The 16,465-nt window shown below is 48.1% G+C and overlaps 1 protein-coding gene across 1 annotated transcript; it reads left to right on the forward strand.

Moving 5' to 3' along the window:
* The first annotated feature begins 5,380 nt into the window (after positions 1-5,380).
* On the forward strand, positions 5,381-7,867 carry LOC138827149 (granulocyte-macrophage colony-stimulating factor-like). Its single transcript, XM_070022630.1, has 4 exons — positions 5,381-5,539; positions 5,629-5,670; positions 6,682-6,807; positions 7,570-7,867. The coding sequence occupies exons 1-4, from the start codon at positions 5,381-5,383 to the stop codon at positions 7,675-7,677; spliced, it is 435 nt and encodes a 144-aa protein (XP_069878731.1). The 3' UTR covers positions 7,678-7,867.
* The last annotated feature ends 8,598 nt before the right edge of the window (positions 7,868-16,465 follow it).

Here is a 16,465-nt window from a genome sequence, read left to right on the forward strand (position 1 = left end):
GACAGGGATCAGGACCAGAAAGAATGGCCTTTCTCTAGTCCTCATTTGTCCAGTTGGCTCTTTCTAAGAAAATATGTGGCCCAGTCACTTTACGCCCGGTGGTCCAGCAGCCATCGCCTCCTGGGGCTGTGTGTGCGGAGGGGTCTGCATTGAGGATGATCCCCATGAGGGAAGAAGCTAAATCTACTGTACCTCCAGCCCAGGGCAAAGATGCTCTGAGATTGTATGGACCCTGGTAACCATTCTCCTTTCTTTGACAAACAAGGAGATCAAAGCTGGAGGGAAGGCTCCCCTCCCAATCAGCCAAAACAGAAAATAGCCCTCCAGGAGGCCCAGCCAGCTCTGGGTAATACTTATGAAGCTCCTTTACATGCCAATCTCTGGACAACTCCCCAGCACCCTCAGAAATCTCCTCCCCTTGTGGAGATGAGCCAGCTGGGGCTCAGAGTAGCAAAGAGCCCAGCAGAGCTAAATGACAGTGGTCTGAGAGCCACCAGCTCTGTGATCCTCACTTCCAGGGAACTATACCTCCCAGGAGGTGATACAAGGAACTGGGCACAAACAACCCCTACTAGGATATAGCCAGAGGGGGGTGTGTTTTCAGGAGGAAGAAGTTCAGAGCTGATGGCCCTAGGGGTGGAATGAGAAGATCCCCGGAACTCCACACTTCCAGAGGCCCAGAGAGGCAGGCCCTCCTAATTCAAAGTCACCTTTACCATCACCCCCATTGGCCTGCTGGCCTGATAACAGTAAGCAGCTGTGAGCTCTGTGAGGGACTATGAGGTCCCTCAGGTGATTCTGGGATGGAACAAGGGGATTCTGTCCATACTCAGCTCTGTTTCTGCCTGAACGGGGTCTCAGTTAAGTTTGGAGGAGACTGGGATGATCCAAACATCCAGGGGGAACTGTAACCCAGAACCACTCATCCTGGGATAAACAGTGATCTCTGTCACTTTGTCTATGGCCCATCAAAAAGGGGAAGAGCCAAAAAGGGTCTCAGGCTCTCCTGACCCCTTGGCCTAGATTACAGCAACCAAACACAGGGGTGGGAAGAGGAGCGCTCTGGACTCCGGGAAGCTATAAAGGCTTTTAGTCTCTCTCTCTTTTTTTTTTCTCCTTTTAGGTGGTTTTTTTTTTTTTTTAAATGTAACCTCCCAATATTCTTTACAAGGAGCAGATAAAAGCAGTGGGCCTTCTGGGTATCTCATGATCCCCTCAGCTGGGCTAAGGCTTGGAGCAGGTTCAGGGAAGGGGGGACATTTCCTGTCCTGGAGGTAGTGCTTGGGGTAAGAGGTATAGATGAAAAGAGAATGTGAAGAGCAGGCCTAGTGCTCCCATGGGGTGTATGCCCATGGGACTCATCTATCTGAGAGGCTTTGATATACCACTAGATCATGGGGGAAACAGCAAATAGTCCCAAGAGGAGGTAACAAATCACACAGGATGCCTTATTGGCTTATCTTGCCCTTAAAAACTGATGTCCCAGGTCATTACCCACAGCCTGCTCGCCTCTCGCAGCATCTCTGGTGCTGGGTCCCCTCTTTCCCAGTGTCCCAGGTCCTGACTTTGGTCTCCCAGCCACTACTGACCAAATCTTTCGCAGAGGTTTCCCCTGGCCTTTCAAATTTGCCATATTCGGTTCAGTCTGTCTGATACTCATACCTTAGGTCTCTTGTACTACAGCTAACGTCTACCCAACTTCCCAAGCCAGGCCCTGAAAACCAAACTGCTTGCTTATCCCCTGCCCTACATCCACACCCCAACCGGCACCCTCAAAGCCTTCCTGTAACTTGTCTTACTCTCATTTCATGACCACGTCCTTGTGGCTGTTGTTTCTTTGTGCACATCTTGGTTGGCACCATTACAAGCTCTCTGAGGGCAAGAAGCTTGAGAACTTGCTGTATTGTCTACCCATGGTTAGTGATTAACCATCCTCAGATCCTTCCAGATTGGTCAGGATCACCAATGCTAGAGACCTAAGGGACATCCAGGGAAAAGACCAGAGAGGTCTGGTCTTTTGGGAGTAGATCCTTGGAGCTCAAGATAGGAGTCAGCTGGAAGCTGATACCTCAAAGGTCATACATGCTTCTTCCAAATGTCTGCTGGGGCCAGGAGTGAAAATAATGCATTCTCAAGGAAGGACGAGCCCCTGGAAGTGATGTGTTATACTGGGAACCTTCAAGGCGAGGTAAGATTGGATGAGCTTTGACTCTAGATGAAGGCTGGTCTCTCCACCTCCCCACATCTTTACAGAAAGATGCTCCCTGGGGCTGGGATGAGACAAGGAGCAGCTCTCCTGCCAAGTCTGGGCCTCAAAAACCTCTCAGAGTGAGGGAAGATATCAGATCATTGCCTCCTCCCCGAGCTTCCTGGGATGGGCAGCAGTTTCCTCTGAGAGGCAGCGGAAATTAACCCATTGTGCAGATGAGGCAGCTGAGGCCAGGGAGGGGGCGCTTTCCGGGGTAACCCAATAACCCAAGGTGATTGAGTAAGCTCAAGATGTCTGGATGGTAGCATATGCTGGGGGAAGTTCTGTCTTCATTCCCTAGATGATTCTGGGATAGTCACAGGCCACTCTAATCTCCCTCCCCAAACCTGTTAGAGCCTAGTACAGCTGCCCTGAGTGGAGTAAGCATGCTAGGCTGATTCCTTTGCTAGTCCAGCATGGTGACCAGCATTTCCTGACTTTCTAAGCCCTGAAATAGCAGAAAACCTAAGTAGCAGGACACATTCAAGTTCAAGTCTTGACACTCTTGTCATCCTGCTCTGTGTGAACTGGGCTAGAACTGGTCTTCTAGATTTGATCTCCAAGATGGATAAGGACTTCCCTAAGTGGTGGGCAGACACTAAGAAGGATCATATCATCTGAGATGCCCATGTAGACTTCCCATGAGGCGTGAGGGAGTTAGGTGCTAGTCTGCTTTCCACTGTGGTAAGGATCATGAAGCAGCCACAATCCCTGGTGCTTTCAGGGCTTAGAGAGAGGGACACTCACAAGGAGGATTTTTCTTTTGGCCTAGTGGGCCAGGAGGTCAAAGAGCGGTCACACCAACTATTTGGTCCCCGCCCTTAGCCTTACCACAGCCCTATTGGAGCCCCTGAGTCAGCCAGATGCTATTGACTGTCATTTCTTTCCATGTATGTAATCTAGGAATATCTGTCTGTATCATGGTCTTGGCTTGATGTCATCTTTCCGAAAGAAAGATATGTATCTGCTCCATAAACTGTATCGACAGGCACTTCAGTTCTGCCCTATGTGGACAGACTTTGGCACCTGTAGGCCCTGTTGCTGGATCATCTCCTCTAATACTGCTTTCCTCCCTCCTTGTCATGTTCCAGGGTTCTTGGTCACTGGCCTATCACCTGCTAGGCCCAGAAAGCTTGCTTTCAGCCCTTAGACACGGAAACTCTGGCCCTCAACCTTTCTTCCTTATTAATTCTTGTTGCCTCAGCCATGAGTTCTACCTGCTCTCTAATGGCTTGCCCACCTGACCCCAGAAGAATGTCCAAGGTTATGTCTGACCTCACCAGTCTAGGCTGAATCAGCCTCTGGGGCTCAGAAGCGTGACACCCACCATGAAGAGCTTTTCTCATATTTAATGGGCATCTCCAGAGGCCTGGCACCATGATCAAATGAGATGACAGGAACTGGGGCTCACACAGATGCATGCATGAAGCATCTTTCTCTTTAAAACACATCTGTGCAAGGGAAGGGGTGACAATGTCCAAAAAGAAATGTACTTTTCACCTGACTTATGTAACTATAATTCCTCTGTACATGATCTTTATTTTTATTTATTTATTTATTTATTTATTTATTTATTTATTATTTATTTATTTGGTCTGGTCGTGGGTCCTGAACTCTGGGCCTGGGTGCTGTCCCTCAGCTCTTCTGCTCAAGGATAGCACTCTACCACTTGAGCCACAGCGCCACTTCTGGCTTTTTTCTTTATGCTTATGTGGTGCTGAGGAATCAAACCCAGGTCCTCATGCATGCAAGGCAAGCGCTCTACCACTGAGCCACCTTCCCATGACCTTTACAATAATAATTTAAAAATTTAAAATAAACCCCACCTATGCAGACAGATGCAAGCAACCACACATACAGAAATGGACACGTGTGCAACTCTAGTCCTGTGGCCTTGAAACTCCTGGCATGGGACAGCTTGAGCCGAATCCCTTGCGCAAGCATCAACTCTTGCTGTCTTCTCCAAAACCCATTGTGAAAACCAAACACTTGTCAGCCCCTCAAGAGCCTGTCCTTTTTTCCAGAAGCAGTTTCTGCTTCCACTGGAGCTGGAAGTGAGTTAAGGCTGGAGCTGTACAGGAAATTAAGCCTGGAATACCTTGCTAGAGAAACTAGGGCCCCCTGTGTCTGGTATGGGACAGCTGTAATGCTGCAGCCAGAGCCCCCCCCTCCCCCAGCTCCTATCCCTGCTGGGGGTGTACAGATTGTGGTGGTGTTCTTGACTCAAAGTGACTGACTGCATGACTGAAGGCAGTGAGACTTATGTAGTTCAGAGAAGAGTCACTCCAAAAAGCAGTGTCAGAGCCAGGATTCAAACTTGGGGTCCTGAATTGCCCCCTATGAAGGTCCCAACCCAGCTCTAGGGTTGAACATGGCCCTATAAACTAGAGCCGCTTAACATGCTGGCTGAGATCTCACTATGCGAATTAATATGCTGTAGTCTGTCTGGCTGTGCCTATGGGGTCATTCCTTTGACTCACAGGGGTGGGGACCTTGGCTGGGCTGATGATGGCTCTGGGTCCTTGGTGGGGGCCTGCGGGAGCATCACAGGCCATTTGGCTGGACTCTAAGCAGATGATGAGACAGACATGTGAGAGTTTTCCTCACAGTCAAATCTCATAGTCATTCAAAGAGAAAGAGGCCAGTGAAGCTGGAATGGACCTCCATAGTGGGAAAATCCTTCCCAAAGGTGATCTGGGACAACAGACTGGATAGGGAGCCTGGGTATAGGAGTCTGGGTGTCTCCTAAGTCCCTCCCTGGCCACTCCAGGCCAGGAAATCCAAGGTATGCCCAAGGCTGCTCAAAAAGGAAGGAGTAGCCTAGGGCTATGTCAGACTGCACCAGCAAGGCTAGAGAACACCCTTTCAAGAAAGAAAGGCAGGTGAGATGCTAGCTAGTTCTTGGAAAGAAGGGCCCATTAATGAAAACCCCCGAACCTGACCACCTAGGGAGAAAGGCTCACCGTTCCCATATGCAGCTGATAAGGGCCAGGAGATTCCGTAGTTCAGGTAGTTCCCCCGCCTCTCTGGAGTTTTGTGGTCATCATTAATCATTTCCTCTAACTGTGTATATAAGAGCCTTTTTGCCAGTGAGCCCAGTAGTCAGAGAGAAAGGCTAAAGTCCTCAGGAGGATGTGGCTGCAGAACTTGCTTCTATTGGGCACTGTGGTCTGCAGCATCTCTGCACCCACCCACCCGCCCAGTCCTGTCACCCGGCCCTGGAAGCATGTAGATGCCATCAAGGAAGCCCTGAGCCTCCTGAACCACAGTAATGACATGCCTGCTGTGATGGTGAGTGAGGGAGGGAATGTAGGCTGTGTCTTGGTCACCAAATTGGCCTTGCCTGTCACTTTGATAACATGACATTTTCCTTCCTACAGAATGAAACAGTACAAGTGGTCTCTGAAGAGTTTGACCCTCAGGTAAGATGTTCCTCTTTAAACACCTTTTCCAGATGCCTCTGCCCTGGACCCTCATAGGGCTATCCACTTTTTTTCCAATCAACTGGCTGCCAGGAAGAGAGAGGTGGTATCTGGGTGCTCAAGAGTCCACTGTGGCAGTCACGTGGATTCCTTTATCAGCTCAGCCGCCAAGGATAGACATAGTGCATTCAAAGGCTAGAAGTCAGCAAGTCACTTGATAAGAGGGGTCTGGGGACTTGAGGATACTCATGCTCTGAGACCAAGCCCCATAGAGACAGAGTGCTGGCTATAGAGGGGCCTAGAGGGACTTCAGGAACAATGCTTACTCATGAAGTAGGTGACAGGTACCCTGCTTAGTCCCTTCTCCTAGAATAGTAAAGTGGTGTGTGTGTGTGTGTGTGTGTGTGTGTGTGTTGGTTGTGGGGCTTGAACTCTGGGCCAAGTGGTGTGTGTGTGTGTGTGTGTGTGTGTGTGCGCGCGCGCGTGCGTGTGTGCGTGTTGGTCGTGGGGCTTGAACTCTGGGCCTGGGTGCTGTCCCTCAGCTCTTCAGCTCAAGGTAAGTGCTCTACCACTTGAGCCAGAGTATCATTTCTGGTTTCTGGTGGTTATTTGGAGATAAAAAGTCTCACAGGCTTTCCTGCCTGGGCTGGCTTTGAAGATCTCAGCCTCCTTAATAGCTAGGATTACAGGTATAAGCCACTAGTGCCTGGCCTTTTTTTTTTTTTTTTTTTTTAACATGGGGACCTTCTCCAGGTACCAGACTAAGGGAATGTGTCTATGCCAGCTTAGGACATCCTGAGACAGGCAGAGAACAGCTGAATGTTTATGTTAGTCAGATTAAAATGTATGACCAGACCCAGCCTCAGTCTAGTCAGGAATCAGGCTGTGTCTCTTTGTGGCCTTACTCTTGGGGGGACAGGGAATGGGAGCAGGAGAGAAGATTGGAAGGGTAGCTGATGCCCACTGAGGACACCTGTTCTCTGCTAAATGGATCATGAATACTTCCTATAGGAGCCAACATGCCTGCAGACTCGCCTGGAGCTGTACAAGCAGGGCCTGCGCGGCAGCCTCACCAAGCTCAAAGGCCCTTTGACGATGATTGCCAGCCACTATAAGCACCACTGTCCCCCAACCCCGGTGAGTGCCCACAGCCAAGCCCCAAGCAGGAAAGTATTAGCCTGGAAGCGTAGGGACTTGGTGAGGAGAGAAACCCCTGGCTGTAGCTGCTCAGGACCAGGAAAACTAGTTATGATATGTAATAATGAGCAGCAGAATGGGGAAACCTCCAACCCCTTTCCCAGCCTTAAGAATTTAACACTGCAGAGCTCTGAAGCTCACAATGCTCTCTAAGCAGGAACTGCTGCCATCCTTGTTATTCTGGTCATTCTCACCAATGAGGTCAGAGCTGAGGCAAATCCCAGGAAACTCAGGGCCTGCCTGAAGTCCAAAGGAAGCATCACCTCCTGTCAGGACTTTCCCATGGGGTGCCTAGATGGCATAAAAGGAAGAAAGGGGCCCCTGGAATGGACAAAGGTCTCAAACCCCTCTTTCTTTCTCCAGGAAGAAAGTGAAATCCATGGCCTTTTGGGGGCTGGGAGAAAGATGGCCTTAGATTGTCTCAGGACAGTGTAGCCACTGTCAACACACACACACACACACACACACACACACACACACACACACACACACACACACACACACACACACACACACACACACACACACACACACACACACACACACACACACACACACACACACACCATGGGCTTTCTGTCCTCTGAGTTCTCAAAGGCTACAAAAGGCTACAAAGAAATGTACTGCTGCTTCTCTATGTTACCCATTCACTTGGACTTAAGTGTTTTGTTCTGGTTTTTTTTTCTTTTATTTTTTCTTAAGGAAACTTCCTGTATGACCCAGATTATAACCTTCAACTATTTCAAAGAGAACCTGAAGGGCTTTCTGTTTGACATCCCCTTTGACTGCTGGGACTCAGTCCAGAAGTAAGGCAGCCCGTCCAGCCCAACATGCAACCTCACAGACTGCTGCTTTCTCTCCCCAAATGAGCCACAACTCATGATTTCTGTCTTAGAGGGACCAATGGCTGGGCCACAGCCACACTAAGGGAGGATAGGGGGATGGCATGGACCTGCCCTGGACCATACATGTCCCTAATATGGACATGACGGTAGAGTGGGAGGTTATTTTATAGTAATATTTATTTATATATTTATATTTATATTTTTATTTATTTATTTAATTGTGTGGTCTGTATTTATTTGATGTTTTACTGTAATAATAAATTATTTAAAGTATTCTTTGATTTGTGCAGTTTTCTGGCTTATTTTCAGAGGGGAAGAAGCAGGGAGGGGGAAGGGAGAACTGAGGGTCCCGTGGTGTCCTGTACTGTTGATGGGCAATGCTGCCAGAACCAAAGGGAGACAAGAGTGGAAGCTGGGTGCAACTCAAGGGCTCCCACCCCAGAAAGTGAGTTTCAGGTTCACTTGAAAGTCCAAGCAACCAATTGAGGAAATCTTGCCCTAGAGAAGAACCATCATCCTTCCTTGGGCAGCCTGGGGCTGCTGGTATTGACTGGCAGATGTCTGAATAGGCCTGCCCTGGTGTTAGGCAAAACCCCTTATGCTCAGAGCTTCAACAACTCTCAAGGTAAATCAGCAAACAGACAGCTGTTCAGGGAAAAAGAAACTAAACCACAGGGGTCAGAGCTCAGCATATTTACCCAACTTTCCCCAAAATAGGTGATCTTAATCTTTTAGCGGCAGAATATAAGTCCAGAGTATGCTGGAACATGACTGTAGGGTAGCGTATTTCTGAAATGGTTTCTATTTTTAGATGATGTTTTAATCTAATATATGCTTTCTCCCTAAATCTATTGCCTTTGGGCTGAGAGAGAAAAGGAGTGCTCTTTCCTCCTTGCTTGACAGGCAAGCTGAAAGCTGTATTCTGAATCTCTTCCCCTGTGTCCCTTCTGGGAACTCTGAGGAAATGTGTCCCCATACCTTTCTTCATACAGGTGGGCTGGGGGCAGATGGCACTCAGAAGTTGCACACTGAACAGTGTACCTACCATCCCTAGACCACCTCTGCTCCAGGGTGCAACTGCAGACAGCTCCAATTCTAGCCAGACACCTGACCCACTCAGGCAGGAAGGTTACCACTCCACATACGATCACAAGTAGTCTTACAGTAAGCCTAAGTTTCAGCACAGAAAAGGATCCATACTGGGATGTGGTCATTGATAATGCTTGAAAAGCACATTTTGCCCAGTGATAAGGTCCTCTCTGTCTTCCTTGGAAGCCACAGACTGACAAGAGGTTTGCATTTCCTTAGACCCTTACCCTCTTCCCAAAGAAATTCTGTCAAGTCTACATTTAAGTGGCTGACAACCCTATTGAGTAGTATGTGCTCCTGGGTCTTGTGCTCTGGGATCAGAAAGCTACTCTGTCCAGATAAAGGTAGCTACTGTAACTTTCCAGAAAAATCATACCTCACTCTATGATGAAGTGCCTGTGGCACTTCATGCTTCTGACCAAATTCTCTTGCTTGAAGGGTGACTTCAGCAGACCCCAGAATACCAGTGAGGTAAAGAACACCTACTCCCTTGCCTCCTTCTGATCACATTCAAACAGGGAGAGAGCGTTTGCCTCAGCAATCTCTGAATGATGAGAACGAGGGATGCTGGAGACTTTGAGAACTTGAGGACAGAACCTCCAGCTCAGCCAATAGATGAGCTTTGCCAGTTCTCTGACTACTTCCCTAAGGGCAACCCTGAACCTGGGGAGTATGTAGGAGTGGCAAGACACCCACTGTCTCTACTGCAGTGCTACTAGTCCAGGGCTCCATCAGGACAGAGTGACCAGGGATGGATGAGGAGAGGAGTCAACGGATACTGATATTGCCATGTACCTCCACAATTGCTATGGGTTTACCAATTTTCCTGCACCTCCACTCTGAAGAACATTTCAGAAAAATACAACAAACAGAATCCACACATAACAAGGGTTTTGTAAGGACATGAAGGAGCCCACAGAAATTTGCACAAAGCTGGAAGTAAATGGCTATTTGCTGTTAGGGCAACCTGGGGCTTCGTTACCCTGCAACATAGCCAGGGCCCAGTGGGGACAAAGTGAGGCTTCAAGGAATATTCTTGGACCATGCAAACAACTTTTTTTTGGAGGGGGGATTGTCTCAAAGTCCAAAGCAATCCACTCATGACAGGGGATGGAGGATGGGCAGAGGAGGACTGTACATTTACCTGTACATTTAAGGGTAGTTCTGTGTGTCCTTAGCCACCTCCCTCACCTCCTATGGTCAGTGTAGAGCAGGTCTGAGTCAAATTAACAGAGGCTGGCCATGGGCTGAAGGGGAGGGCCTCTCAGTGCTGATTCTCCACCCACTGGCCAGCCAGTCTGGGCTTACTCCAGTTTGCTGTATTCTTGGGGCCTCTTCTGCTATGAGAAGCCTCATTAGAGTCCATGATGTGGGGATGGGCTGCAGTATAGGAGAGCATGTCTGGGGAAATGACTGAGTTGTTCTTTCCCTTTGCCCCTACCTTGCAGGGCCCACTGGGTACTCCCACCTTATTGTACTGATGACCTGGTCCTGAAAAGCTATGGGATTTGCCTAAACCCTGCTGGCTTCCTCTGGTGGCTGTCGATGGTCCTCAGACTCTGGGCCACACTTTTTCCAGGTGGCCTCCATTGCTCTTGTTCTGTTCGTGAAGAGGGGTGGAGGGGAGAAAACCTCTAAGGGTTACCCAACTCCCCAGATCCAGCTAGGAGGTAGAAGGGTGTGTGTGTGTGTGTGTGTGTGTGTGTGTGTGTGTGTGTGTGTGTGTGTGTGTGTGTGTGTGTGTGTGTGTGTGTGTGTGTGTGTGTGTGTGTGTGTGTGTGTGTGTGTGTGTGTGTGTGTGTGTGTGTGTGTGTGTGTGTGTGTGTGTGTGTGTGTGTGTGTGTGTGTGTGTGTGTGTGTGTGTGTGTGTGTGTGTGTGTGTGTGTGTGTGTCAGTCATGGAACTTGAACTATGGGCCTGTGCGCTGCTCCTGAGCTCTTCAGTTTAAAGCTAGCACTCTACCACTTGAACTATAATGCCACTTCCATTTTTCTAGTAGTTATTTGGAGATAGTCTCATGGGCTTTTCTGCCTGGACTTGTTTTGAACTGTGATCCTCAGATCTCAGCCTCTGGAGTAATTAGGATTACAGGCGTGAGCCAGCAGTGGCCGGCTTATTTGTAATTTACTTATTTGTAATTTACTTTTTATAAGAGTTTATGGGCTGGGAAGGTGGCTCAGTGGTAGAGCGCTTACCTTGCATGCCTGAGGCCCTGAGTTCAACTCCTCAGAACCACATAAGCAAAAAGAAAAAAGCCGGAAGTGGTACTGTGGCTCAAGTGGTAGAGCGCTAGCCTTGAGCTGAAGAGCTGAGGGACAGTGCCCAGGCCCAGAGTTCAGGCCCCAGGACCAGACCCCCCCCCCCAGTTTAACATGTGCTTAACATGTTTCTTATTTAGCCAACACAGTCCAAGAGCTGTGCTATTGAGCAAAATGATTTCTCCAAGTTCAAGGAACCCTACTGCATGGTTGGTGGGAGTATAAACTTGTTCAACCACTTTGGAAAGTAGTATGGAGGTTCCTCAAAAGACTCCACATAGAGCTCCCCTATGACCCAGCAATTCCACTTTGGGGCATTTACCCAAATGATCACAAACAAGACCATACTAAAGCTACCAGCACAACTATGTTTATTGCAGCATTATTTACCATAGCTAAGATATGGAACCAACCCAGATGCCCCTCAGTAGATGAATGGATCAAGAAACTGTGGCATATATACACAATGGAATTCTATGCCTCCATCAGAAAGAATGACATTGACCCATTTGTTAGGAAATGGAAAGACTTGGAAAAAATTCTATTAAGTGAAGTAAGCCAGGCACAAAGAAAGATAGGTCCCATGGTTTTCCTTATTTTCAATAACTAGTACATGTCTGAGACAAGCAGAAATGGTCAGATAAGTTGATGTTAGACGAAATGAACACCAAGATAAGGACTCAAATGGTTTTTCTTTCTTGCTACTGTTTCTAACATATTTATAAGATGATTTCTTTGTTGCTTTGTATATCTGTCCCCCAGGGTATAACCCCTGTTTTCACTGTATTTGATGTTGGTATAATTTGTGGAGGGGAAGGGAAAAAACAAATTGTTTAAATAGGGATACAGGTGGATCCATTGCAACGATGAGACGTACAAGTCGTTATGTCGAAAATGAACTTTACAACTTTGGCTGTGGGGGGAGTGGGCAGGGGGGAAGATGGGAGGGCAGGGATGGTAAAGGGAAACAAAGGAGGAGGCAATAATGCTGATAAGAAATGTACTCATTACCTGTCTCATGTAATTGTAACCCCTCTGCACAGTATTTTCACAATAAATAAAAAAGTATCATCACATCCATAGAAGGATGGAAATCAGGCCAGAAGATCAATGGGAAGTCTTTGGGGCTCTGTCTTTTCCTAAAAATAGAGATGCAGGTAATGACTGGAGAAGACTTGGAAAATACTTTACTGTCTGGGGGGCGGGGGTTGAGTTTGCTGAAGACAAGGCTGTCAGGTTAGGTGGGTACCTGAGAGTGGCACCTGAGGACATATGTGGCTGACAAATTAGCTGGGGCCCCATGGGCTAAGAAAGAGAGAGAGGGGGTTCTAGCAATCTCCTGACCTGAAGGCCCAAGGGTCTTCTTGGAGAGGTCTTTGGCCTTGAGGGGGCTGGTAGGGATCCACCCCATCTTTCCCTTGCTGCATCTCCGGCCTTGGGCACACAGGAGGAGTTCCATCCTGCCTGACTCCCTCCTCCAGAACTCTGTTGGATCTTTCCCAGTTCCCCTCCCCGAAGCACCAAACAAAGCTCAAAACTTCTCTTTGCTCTTAGCTGAAGTTCCTGGGGAGCTCTAAACATAATCTGTCCTCACCCACCCTTTGGGCTCAGTTTAGAACCAGAAATGTCAGTCTCAGTAAAAGACTCAGAGCACAGGGGCTTTCAGGTCACCCATAGAGGACTGAGTATAGTGTGGGACTTGTGCAGGAGGGGTGTTCACAGAACCCAGGGACATCCTCTAGCCCCTTGCTCCATCTGTCATCAACAAAGGGTTATCTAAACTGAAAGTCCCCTTCCTTGACCTTTTAGAAAGTTTGTGGTGTGACAGTGTGTCTCTTACCATTATACTCCCCCCCCCCACACACACAAAGAGTACTAGGCCCCTGCCTGAGGCAAATGCACAGTTACTCAGATCCTGCAGTGGTGGTAGATGGGGCTGCTAAGCTCCAACCTCCAACCTTAATTCTAACCTCTACTCTAACCATTTGAACAACTTACTGGGGATGCCCGGGATTCCTCCACAATCTAGACCACTTCCTACAATCTACCACAAGCTTCTTCCACAGAGGAGGACAGATAAAGACCTAGATATCATACTTGCAAATACAAGTTGGTCCAGACCAGGCTGTCAGGAACCTTCAATATCTGCCTGATGACAGGCTTTGTCAGATGGATAGTGCTGCAACAAGTACACGCCAACTCCAGATGCACATCTTCATCCCTTGCTCTAGGATCCCTAGATCCTAGAGCTTTGCCATTTCCTTGAGAAGCCATATCAGGCTTCAGGTCAGTGAGTGTGACTGAGCAGTTATTCAGTGACCTCAGAACACAGAAGGAAGTCTTGTTGCTCTGGATCAGTCGGAGGTGCTCTGGGGTAGGAGCCAAGAGCAGTTTGAGCCTGGAGAAAGTCCATGGCCCAGTCACTGAAGGCTATGCACTCTTGTCCCTTCGGTACATTGCATACATGATGCTTAGAATTCCTTGGGCCAGGCCTTTGTAATGGGAAGAGTTTGGAGAAGGCTGTTGTGATACCTCGTGGAAAAACCTATCATTTTACTGCCTTAGACTCTTAGTCAGCCTGAGACTCCCTAAACATGAGATCCTAAAGCCGGAGGCATCTGACAGTAGAGGGTTAGGACTGTATGTCTCTGTCACATTCAGGACAGCAGAGGTTCCTCAGTCTCTCAGCCAACAGCCCCAGAGGCAAATATAGATCAGAGCCTAGGCTCAGCCTTTGTCAAGATGCAGAGCCTCAGAACATCTGGCTCAATGCTAGAGAAACTGTGGTCAGAGAAGCTGACAGAGCACTTCTGGTATCTCTGCTGGTGAACAGGGAACAGGTGGGAAGATGGATGTACTACTCAAAATGACAGTCCACATCTCCATGGCAGCTTTAATTAAGCCTTAATCAAGGTCAAGCAGCCATCTATGAAAAGATATCAGTAGGGACACTTGAGTTTTCTATGTGATCTAGTTTTACCTCCAAAAAAGGCTTCGCTCTGGATACAGTGTCAGAGAGGCTACTGGGCTGGACCCATGTGGATACCATGCTTCAGGGCAGACTGAAGCCCACGGCTTCCTGAATTTCTGTTTGCACTGGATCTAAAAAGGTACAGGTATATTGAAAGGCTGGAATTCTAAAATAGACCCTTGGGCTCAAACATGACCTTGACCTCCTCAATTGGCTAGGACTGGCCCTGGATACTCCCTTTCTTTGAGGGATCAGTGAACAGACCCGAACTATCACTTCCATAGCAGGTTTCCATGGGTAGAGTTGGCCCTGAGGACACACTTCTTGAGTTCGCTGGGCCTATTGTTAGCCCAGGAGGGAGAGCAGGGCTGGCTGCCTGAGGAGATAGGTTCACTCAGTCTCAACACTTCCCAGGATAGTGGAATAGTCCCTATTTCTCAGGCACCTTCCCAACTCTATCACCTCCTGCCTCCTGAATGACCCTTTCTCACAAAAACCAGTGTTATTAAGGTGAGAACTAGGAATCTAAAACTCATAAAGACAGATGTGTAGGCCCCTTTCATGCTATGCCTTGAGATCACATCAGCCATGGGCAATACCATGTACTTTCTTCCAGGACCTGTGTGGCTTTGTCCTTTGACTCAGGACTCATATCCAGAGAGGTCACAAAAGAAAGACACTTCACCCACAGGAATGGCTGATCTGTCAGATCAAGAGATAGACACAGAGCTAACGTAGCAATTTGGAAAGGCAGTCATGAAAGTTTTCCAAGGCACCTATTCTGGGCTTACCCTGTGTGGGGTGATATTGGAGTGGTACAGTGGGTGATTTTCTCTGATGGCTCTCTCTGTGGAGAGAAGTTATTCCTAGGTCAGAGGACATCATGAGGTATAAGTGTTCAGAGAAATTTTGCATCCCTGAAGTCAGCTAAATGAATGTGGTTCTCAGTGGGCTCTGTGGTGCATCAACTGATTTCCAACATCAGTTGTTCAGTCAAGACAGTAGTGATCAGGTAACAATGCATAGTTCCTACAGAAGAGGCCCATTTCTCCCCTCCAACAAGCAGCAAGAAAGCTCTCAGTGTGTGCCTGGAAAGTGGGTGAGATGGGTCTAGGCATCTTCAGCTTCACTTGTTAATAGCCTAATACTCTATGCACAGAGTCATAAATTGGCTTCCAGTCTAGCCTCTTGTATACACCTCCAAGTGTGTGGGATGGGGACCGAGGCCAGGTTCACTGTGTTCCTGGGTCCACTCTCCTTCCCGTTCCTGCACATACCTGTGCTTGGTAATTCAGATCTGCATGAGTGAAGTGGCAGTCCGCACATACTGCACCTACTCAGCCTCTGAGCAAGCTGAGGAAGGCATATAGCTGGTTATGTCAGACCTGAAGCTCCTGCCCTGGAACTTTCTACAGCTACCTGAGCTTTACAGTTAGGAAACTTGGCACTTACTTCTCTGGCTTCAGCTTTCTTAACAGTGAAACATGGCGGGAATGAGTGGTCATGGCCTCAGAATCTACCCCAACATAAAAAGGTTCAAGAAGATGCTCACAGCAATCAGGTCTACAGAGAACAGAGCAAGTAGACAGCCCCCCTGGGTCAGCACTGGAGGGGAGACAAAGTTATTGGGCTTTCTGTTTTTCTGGAAGCTCCCCACCTTTAAAGCAGTCCTTAAGGCCCAGAGAGGGTGGGACTTTCTGAGGATCACACAGGAGGTAAGTTGGACAGACCCCCTCCACAGAAGCCCTCTTTCCAGGTCTTCAGAAGAGCTTTTGGGCTCAGGCTTGGTCCTCAGAAATGACTGAAAGATTTCCCTCCTGTGCAGAGCCCTTAGCTAGACTACCAGGAAAGCTGCAGCTTCACAGTTATTTTTCACTGTGGTTTGAGATAAGAGCAGTGAAACAGTTTCATGTTGCTGCCACTGATGTTATCGCCAGCCCAGACCTGCTCTTTCAACCTGAGAGATGATTAATTGAGAACCTTTCTCCCTTTTTGCTTGCTCAACTTCAAGGGAAGATCAGCACAAACTGCCCAGGCCCTGCCCTCAACATGCCGCTTGGACCTCGCCCCAGGGAAGCCAGCAGCATTGCTTAGAGCCTGCTGCTCTTCTGGGGATGGAAGGAGGACTTTTTTTTTTTTTTAACAAATTGTCCTTGGACAATAAAATGGGCAATTTACAATTTTTCTTTAATCATTTTCTTAATTTCCATTGTACTGGAAATTGAACTTGGAGTCTTGTGTTTGCTAGGCTGATGGACAGTTAGAATGCCACTGTTTTGTTTTTTTTTTTTTTTTTACTAATATTAATAAGATTGCTTTGAATTTTTTTTTTTTGGTCAGTCCTGGGGCCTGAACTCTGGGCCTGGGCACTGTCCCTCAGGTCTTCAGCTCAGGGCTAGCACTTTACCACTTGAGCTACAGTGCCACTTCCAGCT

Source organism: Dipodomys merriami, unplaced genomic scaffold (genome assembly GCF_024711535.1).
Source record: "Dipodomys merriami isolate MVZ:Mamm:240054 unplaced genomic scaffold, mDipMer1.0.p SCAF_151, whole genome shotgun sequence".
Lineage (NCBI taxonomy): Eukaryota > Metazoa > Chordata > Mammalia > Rodentia > Heteromyidae > Dipodomys > Dipodomys merriami.